Here is a 17,572-nt window from a genome sequence, read left to right as displayed (position 1 = left end):
CTCGAAGGTTTCCCAGCAGCACTTACACAGAGTCTGGTGAAGGTAGCAACTTGCCCTTGCATTTAATTAGCAAGTAAAAACATCTAATGTTTGCCCACCCCCAGGACGTAAATTAAATGTGCCTTTTTTATAATATTGGTTACAAGAATAATTTTCCATGAAATTTTTTTTAAAAAAAAAAAAAAAAAAAAAAAAAATATATATATATATATCTATATATATAGAAATAACTTTGCAAGGTTGTGCTCTAATGAGGACTGAAATAAGCCCTGATCTCATCAATGGGGTTAACCCTGGATTATGTAGAAAGCTCCTAATTATGCTTTTAAAACCACCGTACCGCTATGAGTTTAGAATAAACTTCAATTAACTTGGTGATTATCTGAATCTTTAATGTGAAATACTTCTCAGGCAAAATGAGAATTATCAGGAAGAATAATACAAAATGTGAAGGCTTGGTGTGTTCAAGCCAGAGCCTCCAACAAATGTCAGAAATGGCAAATGCATCCACGCAGATGGATCTGCAGCCACAAACCTCTCGTGCCGTTGAAGAAGAGAGTCTGCCGGCGGGGATTCTGGATGACCACAATTGAGCCATCGTAGTTCTGCAGGCGGCAGGAGATCTGGGCAGTGCCTCCCTCCAAGACTGTCACATTCTCTGCTTGCACTGCTTGGCATCGGGCTGTGGGAGAGAAAGATTGATGTGCATAAAGTGATGCAAGGACTGCATGATGGAGAGCAAAAACACAGAGAGAGGAGAGCAGAGGGAACAGATGCAGAGGAACAAAAAAAGATCAATTCACAACTCTCTTGAGATAGAATCTCTCAAAATAAGATACTTAACGCATTGCTCATTTATGTCCCATTTATCATAAAGACACAACGATAACAACAGCAAAAAAAGACAAAAAAAACCAGAAAGACAAGGAAAAGAGACAAGAGGGAGACCGAGAGACAGAAGGATGACGCTGAAAAGTTCCACGTGTTAAATAAGGTCTTTTATGAGCAAAAACACTATAATTATAATAAGAAGGATAATAACCATCACCATTAATCCCTTGCCGGCTACTCACATACCAACAACTATTTTGCCTCCAGCTATTCTAACAGATTTAATCAATTCAAGGTTGAAAGTATTCAGTGCTAGCTACATTTATTGGCACCACTGGCGAAAGTGTGTATTAAAATCATCATCCATTGCAGCTGCATAATTTCACACTGAGAAATTTAGAAAAGTTCAACCTTTTTTAAGCAGGAAAAAGGATTCAGTGTTAAGATGTATCTGGTGCCACAGTTGTTTCTCCTGCCGTAAAGTCATCTCCTTTAACACTTCACAAGGTTGGACCACATGGAGAGTGAAGCCTTTGACCGTCCCTCTTTGCAGATGTCCATGAAAGAAGGTTGATTTTGTGCCAAATGAAGAATTTCCATTTTGATTTGTTCATATGTTTGGATCATTATCCTGCTGCTAGGTCCAGTGACTGTTTCCAGTTTACCGGTGCAGGCCACCAGATTCACATCCAGAACGTTTATGTTGCTGTGCACTCTAACAAAGACTCTAGAGAACAGTCTCTACCTTATTCAACTGTGAGCTTAATGTGACTTTTTACATTTTCATCCTTTGTCTTACTTTAATATTCCCTCCTGAAGAGTTGACAGCAAACTTCTATTTGACAAAAGGTGTCAGTTCCAGTTAAACTCCCAGAAGAATCTTTCAAGCTCAACATATTTACTTTTGTGACGGTACGACAGAACAAGCCTATAGCATCCCAAATCAGCTATGATGTATAACAACAAGCATGAGGTGATTTCCCACATACCCAGACCCATTCAATGAATTTTAATATTAATGAATACAATATTCATTAAGCTCCACAGATTTACTTTTATGACAGTAGGACAGAAAATATATATTTTTTTCAGCATTAATTCAGGATGTCAAAGTTCTTACGATCATTATGTGATGCTTTGTGGCAGTGAGCTTGAGGATATTTTTAATCCCCCATACTTCAAATATAAAAATAAATATGGTTTCTCATCCAGCCTAAAATATACTCAAATTAAAAGTTTGGAAATTTGATGATGTGATGTTTGGTGTCGTTTGCACTCAGAAACAGGCTTACCAGGGCTCTAACTTCTTCTTGTCACTTTTAGCGTCTTACATCTGCCTTTTCTAGTAAACTGGTTGTAGACGTGAGTTGGAGTTTTGCTAAGTCACGTTGCTAACCCGACACACAACCCTCCTGCTTCTACTTCCATGCTTGGGAAAGGCATTGGCGCACATGATCTGCGCCAAATGTGATTGACTGGATCCATTTGAGCCCTGGAACCAACTGTGTCTAATTTAATATTGCAGTCTCATTGCATGAGTCTGAAGTGGAGAGCACTGATGCACCATTACACATTCATAATGCAATTCATCATCCAGGTGCATGCTAAACCCAACTGATTACATCCCATTATTCAAATCTAATGGTTCCTTATTAGAGTGGCAGGATGATGCACCAGCCTTGGCACTTGCAAACGGCTAACTCAGACATTCAGAGACCTTTTCTAACACCAGCTCCTCATAACTGCTCACCTGCAAATGAGAACAGAGATGGAATTCACACAGTGCAAAATTACCACTCGCCGATACTTCCTTGAACAATCTGTTAATTAAAACTGATTGCTAGCCAATATTTTTAAACAATGGAAGGCGATAAAACAGCAGGGGGGCATCTTTGATGTTTCTCAAAGCACCAAAAGTCAGCTGCAAAGACATTGGCTATTCTTTGCACGGCCCATGTTTGCTGACAAAACTTAGCCAAGTGTCCCCCTCCTGCTGAGCCAAACGGGATAGTTTGGGCCATTGTCTGAATATGAATTATTTGACAAGCAATTAGTCACATGGTCTGGAGCCAGAGGTTACCTTCAGAAGAGGAGCAGCTCACTGGTTTTCACCAACTCCTAATTTGCATCCCTATTTGCATTCCCTCCTACCCCTGCAAAGTGTTGGCCGCGGGGAAGATTTAGGTAAAGAACAACATCAATATTGAACGGCAGTGATGAAACAGGCAATGAGAAGTGCAGAAAAAGGCGACGGGACTGTTGGCACATATACACATCACTGCGGAGTGCAGCAGTGTCTTTGGGCTCTGTAAAACACCTTTGGAAAGGAGGAAATGTTGGGAGACAAAACAGATGGTGGCTGCCACGACAGGAGGTGCTGACTTGACTGCTTTGGGACAAAATAAATGTCTATATCTGCAACCCAGGTGTTTGCATGTGTGTGCATGTACAATAGGTGGGCATGAGCAAAATGGAGAGGGTGGCATATTGCAATTAAGCTACTTTGACATCATTTAATCTTCCCAACTTAATCCAAATCCAATTCTCTTCTTGATTTTAATCTCTTTTAATTAAATATTTAAAGCTTACATATTCATCATGTCGGAGGGCCAAAACACAGAGTCACGCCAGATACACTGAACAGAGAACAGAAAAAATAAAAATAAAAATAAAATCAAGTGGGAATAAAGACACTTGATTGTCTTTATTCAATACTCCGTGGAACTGAGGAAAAAAAAAAAAAAAACTTGACAATTACCACTAATTGAAGTCATTATTGCTCCCATTCTCTGCATCAATATTGTGATTCATATCAAGGGCCATCAGGGCCTGCCACCGCCATCCCAATTAATTTTCTAATGGAAGCTATTACTCAACACCATAGCAACTGGGCAGGGCTATGTGGCCATTGTTTTAAACAATGCTAATTGTAATATAGCACTGCTATGCATCCCAACAAAAAGTCAAAAGCAGAGAGTGCCTGCCTGAGGGCTGAGTGACCGATCAGAAGCTGCAGTGGAAAAAAGGATTTCAAACCGGAGAGGGAGAGAGAAAAGAAGTGGTTAAAAGTTTGCATGTGAAATGATGCCAGAAAAACTAATTAGATGTCCATTTGTACTTTGCTCCCGTTTCTCTTGACAGCTGTCTCCCCTTCAAAGGAAATTAGCTGCAGTGGCATAGCAGCACAGCTCAAAAGAAAAGTCACAAAGGAAACTAAAATATTAACAAGCATTTACGGCTGTTTCAATCGGGTTGACTGATTTCCGCGGCTGCCTGCTGAGAGATGCCACCCAGAAACACCTGCTGGCTGGCGGTGGATGGAGATGATGCAGGCTCTAACCACAAAATTCTAGCGGGGAGTTAGGAAGTGAGGGTTTGGATATAATAAAGCAGCTGGCGAGGGCTGGACGAAATATACGAGAGATGACGCATTCCTCCACTTCTGCTCATAACGCAGCTGGGTACGGCACTTTAGTTTGACTGTAGGTTTTATAGGATCCCATTCATATGAAGGCCGTGAGCCTGCGCCTCTGATCTGCAGAGCAGAGCACAATCTGGGGAGAAAATGTGAGGCAAGGGGTGTGGGGGGGGGGGTATGTGGGTGGATGGGCGAATCAACCCCCGTGACAGAGGTATTAATCTCAGCCCCATTAAAATGTGTGCCCATAATAAAATACTCCGCAAGCACAGCCTCATATTAAAGGAGAATGCCTCAAGCAATCAATGTTGTGGTACTGCACTGACGGCTATGATCAACTGATAAAACGCTATGAACTTTTTCATCTTTTGTCATGTAATAACTACAAACTTCAAGGTATTTTCGTAGGATTTTCTCTGTGATAGATCAACAGCACGTGATGGAAGGTGTTCTGCTCATACCTACATGCATAATGCAGGTGGAAGGGAAAAAAAAATACTGCACAAAACCATAAAGAAAAAAAAATTGTTACGGTTAAGCACGATAGTGGTTACTTAATGCTTAAGGAATTACATTTTTATTTATTTTATTATCAAGGAAGACAGATGGAATCACTTACAGGGCAACACAACGGCTCAACAAAGTTTTCAAATTTCATTTGTCGAAGAAATTGAAAACTATTCTTTTCTTATGTCCTGTTTATGTATTGCTTTGTTTTGTCTATCACACAAAACCCCAGTAAAATATATTGCACTCCTTTGCTTTAAAAGTGACAGGATGTGAAAAAGTTCACCGCTAAATCAAGTGGGGGGCAAAACAAAGAGGCAATTCTCTTTCCAGCCAAGCGAGGGCAATATTTCACAGTATTTAGTCTTCTGCCCCACAACCACACGCCTGGGTGAATAGGAACCTTTATTTATAAGGTTAACAGACATATGAGAGAGGTCATCATTTTGAAATGCATAAACAAATAAATGAATAATAGGCTCACAATTTTATACGACAAGGCAGTGCAGGGTCCCAGCCTAATGGCCCTGCAAGAGGCTGACTTATAAGCAAAGAAAGAGAGGGAGAGGATGGAAGAGGATTGAAACAGAGAGGGGATGGGCGGCTGTAAGGGGCTTTATCGAGTTAAAGGAGGGGGGCACATGGAAGGCAGCCAGGTGGACTGATGGCTCACCCTTACTCACAGTAAATTCCAGAAACTATCTCCCTGATTCAGGGTTAGCAGGCTGAGTTACCACATTGGTGTGCACCTATTGCTCCCTGTCCATGTCTCTAAGGGCGGAGCGAGGTGAAGACTGAACAGAACAGACAAGCAGGATAGGAGATGAACTGTCTCCATTTGCCCCAAACAAGCTCCCCTGTATCCTTGAATCAGCTGGAGTCGCTGTCACCCCATTCATTATCTGTCATTATCTTTCAATTGGAGGCGGGCCAGGAGCCCGTGTTTTCTTTGCATGCCGGCCACGGACTTACAAGGAAATCAATGCAGAGGGGGGAAGACTACAGTGCCTAACCCGTTATATTGTTGCTGCTTTAATTAAAACAATAACAACAGCTCATGGATTCCACTCATATGGGGTCCGCTGGCAACCATTCCATCTCTTCCCATCTGGATGTACATTTTTTTTTTCCTCCTCTATCCCGGGAGTCTGCGAGGCGAGCCTGTTTCCACAGTATCTATGCAAATGAAGTTTGTGGTGTTTACGTGTGTGTGTGTGTGTGTGTGTGTGTGTGTGTGTGAAACACTTGCTGTAGGTTAATCACAGAGTTTTGCGGTGCACTGACTCCATGAAATAGCTGACTTTGAGGTTCTTCTCTCCCGTAACTCCCTCTGTAGACCTCTCCCTCTTTCTCTTCCCAGTCTAAAATTATCACTTCATCTTTCTCTGGGAGAAAGAACTCTGCCAATCATAAAAAGAAATAATAAAATGCAAAGAAAGAAATTCTCCCTTTATAAATAATACATAATCCTTTTACAAATCTTGCTGCCGTGTCTCTCATTACCTTTGTTCAGTCGACATCTCCTGTCCTGTTTTTTCTCCCCTACTCTCATCCCTCTCTTTAAGTGCGTTTCTCCTCATTTATTCTCACTGCTCTCCTTTCTTGCTGCCTTTGTGTCTAATCTCATTCTCACATCTGTCTTCTGTTTTTATTTTAACCCACAGTCTCTCCCTCTGCCTGATCTAATCCTTGATTTCTCCTGCCGTTATCATCCTTCCTCCTTTCTTCCTGTCATCTTTCCTCCTCATTGCCTTTATCTCTTATTGCATCGCTCATCATGCATCTTCCTCATTAGAGCTGTCCTAAAGGTCTCCTTTCCTCCTTTTTTCTTCTCAGTCTCAGGAGAAGTGTTGCAAGCCATTCTCCTCTGTTCCTGGTTTCTTCTTCTTCTCTGATGCAGTTTTTCCTGCCCCTAAAATCGCTTCCTTTCAGCCTGCAATGTGCTTTCATTTCCCTTGCAATCTCTCTCATTCTGTCTCTTTTTGTGACTCAGTGGGAATCTTTTCCTGTCTCTCTTTCTGTTCTCTGCTAGTTCTATCTTATGCACTTTCCTTCAATAAAGTGATTTGTTCTGCAGCTCAAGTCTGCAGGATAATTGTGCTGCTTTTCTAGCGGAAAAGAGGAGGTAAGGCCATGATGCGGGTAGGGGGAAGTTGGATGGGCAAAGGACTATAAGGGACAAAAGGACAAAGCATATGAATGGAGAAAATAGTCATTTTTTTTTGCAATTTTGCTCTCCTTGTGATATAGATTGCTTTATTTGGCTTTTGTGTAGCCCAGGTTTTTCCTTCATGCAGCTTAAATTTCTCCACAAACATTAATGCATTTTATAGGACTTTGAAAAGAAAGACCTTCACAAAATACAGCATGAGTGCAAAATGATGTCGAGTCAATACCTTCTAGAACAACCTGTTGCTGCAATTATTTCTGTGCACATCTGGTGACAAGCATTTATGCCCAATCTTCTATGTGCAGTCAGATCGGATGAAGGCCAATCTGACTCTCTTGAGAGACATTCTTCCAATTACAGAAAATCAGTGTGCTTGTTTTCCACCACACATAGCTTTTGCAAGCAAGCAAAAAAATTCACGTTTGGTCTCGTCTAATCGGATAACATTCAACCTCTCACTGCTGCAGAGTTACCATGGATGAATTATGTGATATTGATTCATACCCCAGTCCTGACTTTATGTTTTCCATAACTTCATCCCTGACTTGCGTGGGAGGCTCCCTGGTTTTTATGGTCCTGTTCGTTCACCAGTGTTGATTGAAAAACATCTAAAGCCTTCAAAGAACAGCTGAATTTATACGGAGAATAAATTACATACAGGGTGACTGTATGGATTAGGTCAGGGGTCTCAAATCCCCGGGGTTAATTGGTACTAGCCAGCACAGAAAGAACTTACAATATTTCCGTTTCATTTAATATTTGAATCTGAACAAAGTTTACTTTGGAAAATGACCAGATTTTCTCTGTTGCATCTGTCTGTCCCTCACTCGTAGGGCCCGTCTCCTGTGTCTCCACATGATTCGTACCCACAAGCTAGCAAAATGAGTACATAAAAGTCTCTGGAAACGTTCTTTGCAAAGGGAAAAAGGTCCAGTGAAGAGACGAGAGAAGAGTCTACAACTTCCAAGAAAAAGAAAGCTACATTTAGCCGACAATACCTGGAGACCTACTTAAAATATGAAGTTATCGCGACAGGTGATTTCCGTGCACCAAGCCTGCTCTGCATAATATGTGGTAGCCGGCTTTCTAATGAGGCAATGAAGCCTTCTAAACTGCCCTAGATGGGACAGACTTGTTACAGAGAAACAGGCACAGGGATTCCACTGACTCAGCACTGTGCTGGTGAGTTGTATTTTTCATGCCCTTTATGTTTGTTCTTGTTGTATATCTTATTTTAAAGCTATGCTTAAATGTTGCCGTAGTGATCAGAGAACAGAGCCATTACTCGTGTGATGTTGTTGGCGTGATGTTACGGGGACACTGCTAATAAAGCTGCGAGTACACATTGGATTTATTACGATATTTTAAAAATGCCCCAGTTTTTATGCCAGTCATATAATTTTATTTTAGTTTGTTTATCCGCCACACCTTGAAGGCCAGTGTGTGAAAATCTTGCCTGATATTAAACCAGTCCATGTTTCAACAATGGTCCGGAACCATGAAGTTAGGTGACATCTCGAGGCGATTGGTTGAAAGGTTTTCATCCAGGTTGTATCAGAGTATTGGTGGCTGAACTCAAATGCACTGTTGTGTTTTGGTAAATCACATGAAATCCCCAAAACATCCATGAAAGTGTGTTGTTAAAACTGAAAACGGCACTATGCTCCACCTATATTTTTAAAAGTAATTTTTCTCACAATCACATTAAGATTTCACTCTCCTCTGTCATCACTTGTCTTATTCTCATCACATATCCCCTTAATGTCTAGCATCTTGGCACTTCATTTCCACATATCTCTCAGTTTGACCTTCATATCTTTATGTCTTATCTGCCCTTTGGCATACTGCAATCACCCTGCTTCTGTCTTGTCCCAACCCTCTCTTCCATCGGCTGCTCGGTTTCCTTTTTGTCCCCCTTCTTTTCCTTTCTGGACAGAGCTGGTTAGAGTCGTCTACTTTGCAGCATTTTATGGTCGACGTCTGTCACAGCCCCAACAATCCTGCGACAAAAGCCGCCACACAATACCCTCTACACCAGAACAGCAGCTTAAAGGAAATTTACAGGGCTATTACACATCTGCAACGACACAGGAGATTCACAGTGGCCAAAAGAGCTGGTCTTAACGCTATTTAAAAGAGAAAAATATAAACCGCAGGGTAGTAAAACATAATTGGAAGATGTCTGTGAGAAAATACTGTGAATACTGTTTAAAACCAAATATCTATTAAATGTGTGTGAGCAGCATAATTTCGAAGCCCAAATGAAAATGCTCTACTGGCATTAATTACATAACCAAGATGACTGCCAAGACACAATCCCCTTTTTATTCTTGTACTCCAACATTCATTGTCACCCGATCCAAAATCCCTCCTCAACATCAGCAGAAAAACAACAAAAACAAAAAAAAAACAAAAAAACAAAACAAGGAGTTGAATTAAAACTTCAGCACAATGCTGCTCTAGTTAGCAGTAATAAAACCAAAACACCCCTATGGATTAAAAAGATGCATTAATAGAAATTTCCCTCCACCTCTGACTTTTCCGTAGCCTGTGTTCAATCAATTTATGACTCTGCTTCATCTCTCTGAGGCCCTGTGCCTTGTTTTATCTCTGTACCAATCCCCTCCATCTCTGTCTTTATTCCGTACACACACTGCATGCACTGTTCTCCATCTCTGTCTCACTTTTTTCTCTTTTTCCGCCTTCAGCCACTCCCTCCCTTTCCATCTTGCACAGCACTATCTGACCAAGCCTTTCGTTCTTTGTGTCAATTAGTTTCTCTGTTGGTACATATTAGCCTGCCAAGCATTACCTTTCCACGTCATTCTTTATTTTACCACCTTCTCTTTTGGTTTGTCTTGAGAGTCAAACTTTCTTTGATTAGATTTCTCTGATATAAGCTGATAAAAAAAAGACTTAAACCACTTTGTTTTGTTATCTCTCTCTCTGTCTTTTAATTATTTTTGATTAAATTTACAGTTAGATCCTTTGGTCCAGTCATTGTATCATTAAATCTTTCTGTTAGGTCCTACTTTTACATCAACTCCTCCCAGTTCTTAATATTCATTACTAATTCTGGTTTAATTAAATCCTTTTAAACAATTCAAACGCTGCCTTTTTGTGATTCCACCAAAGACATTTCATGTGCTTAGCACTGCTCCTAGTCTAATTTACTATAATGTTGCAAAAATCACTCACATATTCACAACAGAGTTCCATTTTAAGATAAAAGGAACACTCCATTGCTGCATTTAAACTTACATCTGTAAGAAATTTCCTTTAAATGAACATAAATTGCCCTCACAATAAAATGGCTTGTCTTGTCAGTGGAAGCACGTTTGCACTCATTCCCCCAACTAATAGATAGTTGTTTGGTAGTTTGTTATTTAGTTACTTTTTTTAGTTGGACATTGAGTCTGAAATAAAAGTCTAAAATCTATTAGTTGCCTGCTAAAGCAGTGATTTGCAACATCACTGCTTCCCCTGGGGGAGAAGAGGGTTGAGAAAAAATGTTTTGTATTTTCCCAGGTGTGCTGGTATGTGCAGAGATGATTACGGTACATACTGTCGGTCTGTATGTGATACATTAGTTTATTGAGATTAATGTGGAATGTGGAATTCACTGTCTTCAGCATAATCAAACAGGATACCTAATTATGTTTAGGGAATTTCTAACTATCTGGAAATCAAATTTCAATGCTACATCAATGCCTCCAAGTGGTCAGGTAAGAACAAGTAAAATTAATCGGAAAGGAAGTGAGGTGTTTAGTTTCTCTTTCACTTTCAAGCATCCGGCATGTCGAAGTAACTTGGTGCTCACCAGTGAACACAACACAGCGTAACGTGGAACATGTGGAATTTTTTTTTTTTGGATGAAATGTACCTGGCAGCCTGGTTTACCTGCTTATCAACTTGTTTATGCTACAGTAGCCGATGCACGTTAAGGCAACGCTGTTGTGTTTCTTCCCGTGGCATTATTTCTTCATATGCCATTGAAATAAAAAAAATAAAAATAACTATCCAATACTTGATGTGGGTGTACTGGATAATTTTACAATATTGCATTCCAGACAGCACAATGTACAACAAGACAAGGTCACTACGGGTGAGTCTGTCGAGCCCTTTCTGTATGGTCACCGTATGACACAAAGCCCTGGTGCCGATTTTCTTCAGTGTTGAAACAAACAAAAAACCCTAAAAAAAAAACCTCTGACATAAGGCGGCCTCTTCCAAAGAGATGAAAAAAGGCACAAAAACCATTTCCTGCATTTGAAGTTACAGTGAAGAGTAAAAAGTCAGAAGAGACTTGTTTGTATAGCATATTATATTTACATATATAATATCAATACCTTGTAACCAACTCACTGATATCATATAGTAAGAATATTTAAAATCTTGGCTTAGGTGATTTTGAATCATTGTATCTTTCAAGTTTGATGTCCTTTAACCATTGTTTAAAAATGTTAATTCTTTTAAGTATAAGGTTTATTCATTAGATTTATTAGATAACTGATGGACTGCTCAACATTATTTTTATTGTAGAAAAGTATTTACTTTTTTCTTTGATCTCAAAGAGGGGCGACACTGAATCTGGTTCATGCTGTTGAAGTGAAGAATAAAATTCTTAAATATCAAGACAAGTGTGCAAAATAATAATAAAAAAAGAATGCAATTATGTCTTTGATTAACATACAAAACTTACAAAGTCAAGCCCCCTAAAAGGTGGACTTGGCTTCACAAGCCTGAACTGAATGCAGCACATCTCATTCGATTTACAACTGTAAATGCGTTGCATGAACTTACGAGTGATGAAGAGTAAGAGCAGGACCAGGACGAGGCTGTGCAGAGTCAGCGAGAAAGATCCAGGGAGGAGGCAGCAGAGGCCAGAGCTCCGGACAGGCCTCATTGTGTATTCAGGTCGAAGATGTGTGTTGTGTGTATGTCTGAGCCTGCAAGTGTGAGTGGCTGTGCAGATTTGATCAATGACTCTTCTGTAACCCTGCCTGAACTGCTACAGAGACACAGCTCTGAACACACACTCACTCATGCACCAATGCACTTGGATTTGTTCTCCACTGCAATGCTGCAGACACGTGCGAGGCAGCTCGGCTTTTACTTCAGTGCTGTTAGACACAAGTTGTTTGGGAACGACACTTAAATAAAAGAACTCTTAAAGAAAGAACCCTCTATCAGAGCACAAGCAATGAAACTTGTTTTTGTAGCAAGGACACACAGGACGAGCTTGCAGTCAGAGGCTTACGTGGGTAACAAAGCAGTTTCTAAGAGCTCTGGGTAACCACAGAGTTAGTATCTTAAATTCTACATCAAAAATCATCAAGAGACGGAGTTAACGTGGCAGTTTCTCAACAGACTATAGCAACTTGTGCTAGTCTATAAGAAGAAATCATTTAGACAGCTGGAAATATCTAAAAAAAAAAAAAAAAAAAAAAAAAAATTTTCCGGGGGGAAAAGGAAACAAAAAAAAAAAAAATTTTTTTTTTTTTTTTTTTTTTTTTTTTCTTGTGCTAGATCTTCAAATGGCAGTACAGGGCAATGATGTTCTTTTTCCAAACAGATGCACTTATGCAACTGACTGAATGAACAACAACCTAATTAACAACTCTGTACCACAGTTTCACACTTTGAGAAACAGATATTCTGAAGAAAAGGATATCTAATGATCAGCCAACCCTTAACCACACCAGCAAACCGTCTGCATGTCGACGTAGAACCACACTACTCTGTACCTGAAAACATCAAAATCCATGTAATTTAATTAGATATAACCCAAAGCTGTCTTCCAAAGCAAGACCAACTTATCTCAGAGGCTGAAAGCAATATGCGACATCACTGAATCCTCAAGCAAATTGTCAAATACACTGTATTTACAAATGGATCAAAAAGGAAAGTTTCTGTGCTTCTCAGACAGCAAATCAGGAATCAGAAGTCAATGTTCTTCTGAGCTATATACCCAAAGCCAACCAGAGCTCTGGAGAGACTGACTCGCTCACTAAAACTCATTTAGAGATATCTAAAGTTAAATAAAAGTCCTCAAGTCGAGTGCTGCACTTTAAAGATTGGGAGTGAAAGTACTTGGTCTGTGTTGAATGGCCGACTCGCAAAGGCTTCAGCAAGCTGCTTCAGTTTCAGATATTTCTGTTTGCCATTTCTCCATAACATTATTCACGTAGCTGCTGGGGTCTCATCAATACACTACCTTGTGCACACTGAATGGAGAGTGATTTTTCATGGTAATTTACACTTCTCAGAATAATCATAGGTTATCAGCCTGCATGATCGTTCAGCATCGACCTTTCTAACGCTTCCTATCCAGCCTGCTCCACCGGCAGCAACAGAACCGCTTGCCGGAATCCAGAAACACACTTTCTTACAGGCGCTGATCTGAAACCTGCTGTGTTTAAGGTCGTGGCAGAGCGCCGCTGATTATCAGAACCTGATGTGATCTTTTGGTGAGGCGTGCAGCTCTGTGACGTGTGTGTGTCTGTGTGTGTGAGGGTATCCATAAGCGAGTAAAACAAAGCGTGACGAGCAGCACCGCACACCTCGCTGAGCACTATCTGGTGGAATAAAGTGTGGGTGTCATTTTAATATCACTACACACACACGCCTCGCCCTGTTTCTCTGTCCCGCTGTAAACACGATGAGCTCTGACGGCGATGGCCCTGACACCTCGGGCAAAGCAGAAAGTGGCTCATCAGAAGTCTTCTCCACAGCGCTTACTTCATCGGTCAACTGGCTGTTGCAGGGAAAATTGCTCTCAGCTGGTGTGCAACCAGCAGCTTGTGTACGGCCAGTCTGAGGCCTGGTGCAGCACAGATGGAAACTAAACGCATTCACGTGCTCAGACTGATCCCTCAATTTGTCTTTAGTTTATCTGTCCTCGAGTCCTCTCTTAGTCCTGCTCCTTCAGTCTGCCTTCTCGCAGCAGCTTGTTAGTTCCCAAAAGTGCGTCCTTGTTTTGTTTCTCTTCATTCCCCGTAATCTACAAAGCCTGTTAAAATCCCAAAAGTGCGAACGCCGCCGATCACATCCATCTGTCCCTTTACTGTCCTCCGCTTGTTTATATAAGCTTGGCTTCCCTCCCCCTGCTTAGAAAATGTGCTTTTGTCAGGGTTGGATCAGTGTCTGCATATTTTAAAATTCAAGTTTGTGAAGGTTAGAGATGTGCATTTGGGGATGGTGCCGTTGACAATGGTGGTCTTTCAGGTCGAAAAACAGTGGCGGAGTGTGTCTGCACGTGAATGTGCTTGACTGTCCAGTGTTGGCTAAAGCAGGGTGTACATTTGTTTGAATGTCTGCCTCTTTCACTGTCTGCTGCCCATTAATGTACCCATGCAGAGTCACAGAAAAACCTCATAGTGCCTCTTTATGTTTAATGAACAGTTTTACGGGTTTTACAGAGCCATGGGAATATCCATGGCTCTGTACGTTTGCATGTTTTGTGTCCAAAACAGAAAATAAACCCAAAAAACATGGGCTTAGATTGTCTTCCAAAAGCAGTAATACCCATGAAACTGTGTTATATTAAGTCATAGCACAAATTCAAGATTATCCGAATAAAGTAGACTTCTATAATGTCAGACTGTTTTACAACAAATCCCAACTAAATGTATTCAGGTTTGTGGTTGCCATGTAACAAGATGTGAAAAGTTAAAGGGGTATTAGCATCTTTGTATGGCACTGTAATTATGTTTAGTAATTCTGTTCGATTAGTTATGCTGATGTTAACATGCCCCGTTGAAAGAAATCTGCCCTGAACTTTTATTGTTGGAACCCAGAATTTATTAGGAGCCTAATCAGTCTGTCAGCACATTTTGAACTAACACATCAAGCATAATGCAGTTCCTTTGTTCAAGCTGATGCCCACATGTACCATCATTACTTCTATTGACCATAAAACCGGCAATACAAAGCCAATAGCGGGCGCTAACTACACCAGGCTCTTCGTCTTTGACATTCATTGTTCTGTAAACCGAGAACAGCAACACGATTCTGCTTTTATAATAGCACCTCTGCTTGTCCTTAATCAGCTGATCATAAACTATGTGTTGTAATTAGGCTTTATTTACAAACGTTGTCTCCAGTTCAATCGGAAACACCCTGTTCCCTATTATCAAGTCAAATAAAGTCAAATTAATTTATCAACAGCTTTTAACCAAATAGGGTCATTGCAGAGTGCTTTATAAAGCGAGAACGAACATAATTACAGACCGAAAGAAAACACATTGCAAATCATCGCACGAGTATGAGCGCAATGGTATGTCTGCAAAGCCCCAGTGTGGGCAGCCCCCCTGATGGGAGTATTTGTTTTTTTGTCGCAATGTGTTTGAAAGCGAAGGAAGATTCCTGACACCCCCCCTTCCTCTCTTTACTTTCGGCCTTCCTTTCTCATCGAAATCAAATTTTTAATGGGCTTCATTGGTGCCACCGTGGAATAAGTGTTGCCAAAGCACTTAAGGGGCTTAAGTCAGCAGCGTGCTAAAAATATTAAGCACTCAAACAGCCTTACATGGATCCATGCCTGCTTAAGTATGCTGAGGAGGTCGTGCCGGCATTTAATACCAATGGTATTAAAGCACCCCGACAAGACGGTGGAACAGAAATATGAAGCCATACAATGTGTAGCACAACTGGGAGTAGACAGAGAGATGGAGGCTGAGGCACGAGGAGACATGGGGAATGGATACAACAAGGTGAAAGAACAGAATTGCAACTGATGATTCCGGAAATAAGAGGGAAGACAGAAGAAGTTGTGCGCAGAAACTGGGGAGAAATAAAAGAAAAAGAAGCTAGCAATGTGGCGGAGGAAAGATACGAGGGAATTGGGCCAAGGTGTGGGAGGTAAGGGTTGATGGGATAGCTGTGAACCAGCAGCAGAGGGCTAATGCAGAGATTCTATCGGGAGGCTTATCCAAGATTAAATTTCTCTTTGTCCTTAAGGCGCTTCTTGGGTTAGCGGAAGTGTTGAATTTATTTCTTATGTCTCCCTTGAGGTTGTTGCGGGCAAGTGGGTTGGGAGCATGCTTGAATGTGTGTATGTGTGATGTGTTAGTGAGTTTGTCAGGAAGTGGGGAGTGCATATGCACATGTGCTGGAGTAGATGTGAATCCTCAGGGTTTATTAGCTGGTAAAGTGAGAAAAGAGGGCATGCGTTTGTGAGAAGTAATAATACATCAAATGAACATCCCCCTGGGGGTGTTCCAGGATAAGTGAACATCTACAGGCATGATGGGATTTATGCAGACGTGTAAAAGCATAGAAATATAGCTTAATATCTGACTTTGGTTTCTCGGTTGATGAATACCGTGCCCAGCAAAAGTATGAACGTTTTTCACTTTGTCACCCAACAACCACAAACGTATTTTGTTTTTGGATGTAATTTGACAAAACTTCAGTCCAGATGTGCAAAGTTGGTAGAGGCATAGTCCAAAGGACCTGCAGCTGTAACTGCAATGCTGGGTACTATGAACAAATACTCCCTTATTAACAAGCTCCACATGCTACATATGAACAAATATTTAGATACAAATATCAAGAGATCTGTATCTAAATCTATTGATATGAAACTTATGTTTGCTTTGCTTGTTGGTTAAGTTGTCCAGCAACCCCCCGCCCCCAAAACAGACAATATTCTCAAGGTCGATACTTTTGATATTTTCTCCACTGTTCGTTCTGCGAGAGCAGAAGTGAAGATTAATCAATCCAAAAATGTGATTGAATCTGGTTACTTTGAGAAGCATAATAATTAAAAACAAACCACATGTCTTTATGCAGCCAAGTACAAAAAGTATACTTTTTGGAGGACAGTTTTGTTTTGAGACTATGACTGCAGTGACATGAAATCACAACCGTATAGATGCCTAAAAATAATACTGTGAAGAAGTTGTAAATACATTTTCTGTTCCTGTTATCAAAACAAAAAATGTCACAAAATGTCTCGATTAAATTCCACATCTTCCGTCCCCACAGCTCAGACAACATTACTCGGTTAGGTGTGTGAAAAGATATCATTCAGCACAGGATGCTAGAAGAAGGGGTTTACAAATATGTGTTCACACTGCTTCAACTTTTATTCAATTTCAAGATCTGGTTTAAACATTTTTTGCAAAACACAACAGACAACAGAGACAGGGAAGCTTGTTCGCTGTGATTTTTACAACCCTATTATAACCAGAATCATATACGGGCCATCTGGATTTATTATGATTTTATGGCTGTGAAACTGTACAAAACAATAATCAAATAAAAGTGCAGTGAGTGAGTGCTTCTGCCCTTTTTCCAAGACAATTTCATCTTCTAGGATGTGGCAGTTATTCAGCACAAATGTCTTTTTTTTTATTCTGCAATAACAACTTAAATGGCAAAACCAAAAAAACCAAAAACAAACAAACAAAAAAAAAAAGCATGTCAAACCATGTCTGCTCTTATATGATAATAACAAGAAGCTGAGGTTTAAGACCCAGAAAATTTAAAGCAGGATGTGAGGAGATCTCACAATATTGAAATGTGATAATATTTCCTGATTAGAGAAAAACTGTCTTGCTAAGACGACACCTTTTTTTTTCTTTTTTTTTTTTTTTTGGTGGCAGCAGTTTGGACAACTTTAAAAAAAAAAAAAAAAAAGA

The 17,572-nt window shown here is 40.4% G+C and overlaps 1 protein-coding gene across 5 annotated transcripts in view; it reads right to left on the bottom strand.

Annotated features, from left to right (window-relative positions):
• cadm4 (cell adhesion molecule 4) overlaps window positions 1-17,572 on the bottom strand; it is a 263,132-nt gene that overhangs the window by 56,426 nt on the left and 189,134 nt on the right. For 4 of the 5 annotated variants that reach the window (XM_015026188.1, XM_015026201.1, XM_015026186.1 and 1 more), the window contains exon 2: window positions 536-682. In XM_015026188.1, the coding sequence (XP_014881674.1) occupies window positions 536-682 (147 nt within the window). Of the gene's footprint in view, window positions 1-535; window positions 683-11,729; window positions 12,355-17,572 lie in introns of those variants that run through there. The other variant, XM_015026194.1, reaches the window with a different exon arrangement.

This window comes from Poecilia latipinna, unplaced genomic scaffold, assembly GCF_001443285.1.
Source record: "Poecilia latipinna isolate Pla-1442-1.1 unplaced genomic scaffold, P_latipinna-1.0 Scaffold97, whole genome shotgun sequence".
Taxonomy (NCBI): Eukaryota; Metazoa; Chordata; class Actinopteri; order Cyprinodontiformes; family Poeciliidae; genus Poecilia; species Poecilia latipinna.
The sequence above is the reverse complement of the archived record's forward strand: the minus strand, read 5'-3'. Positions and strand labels throughout refer to the sequence as shown.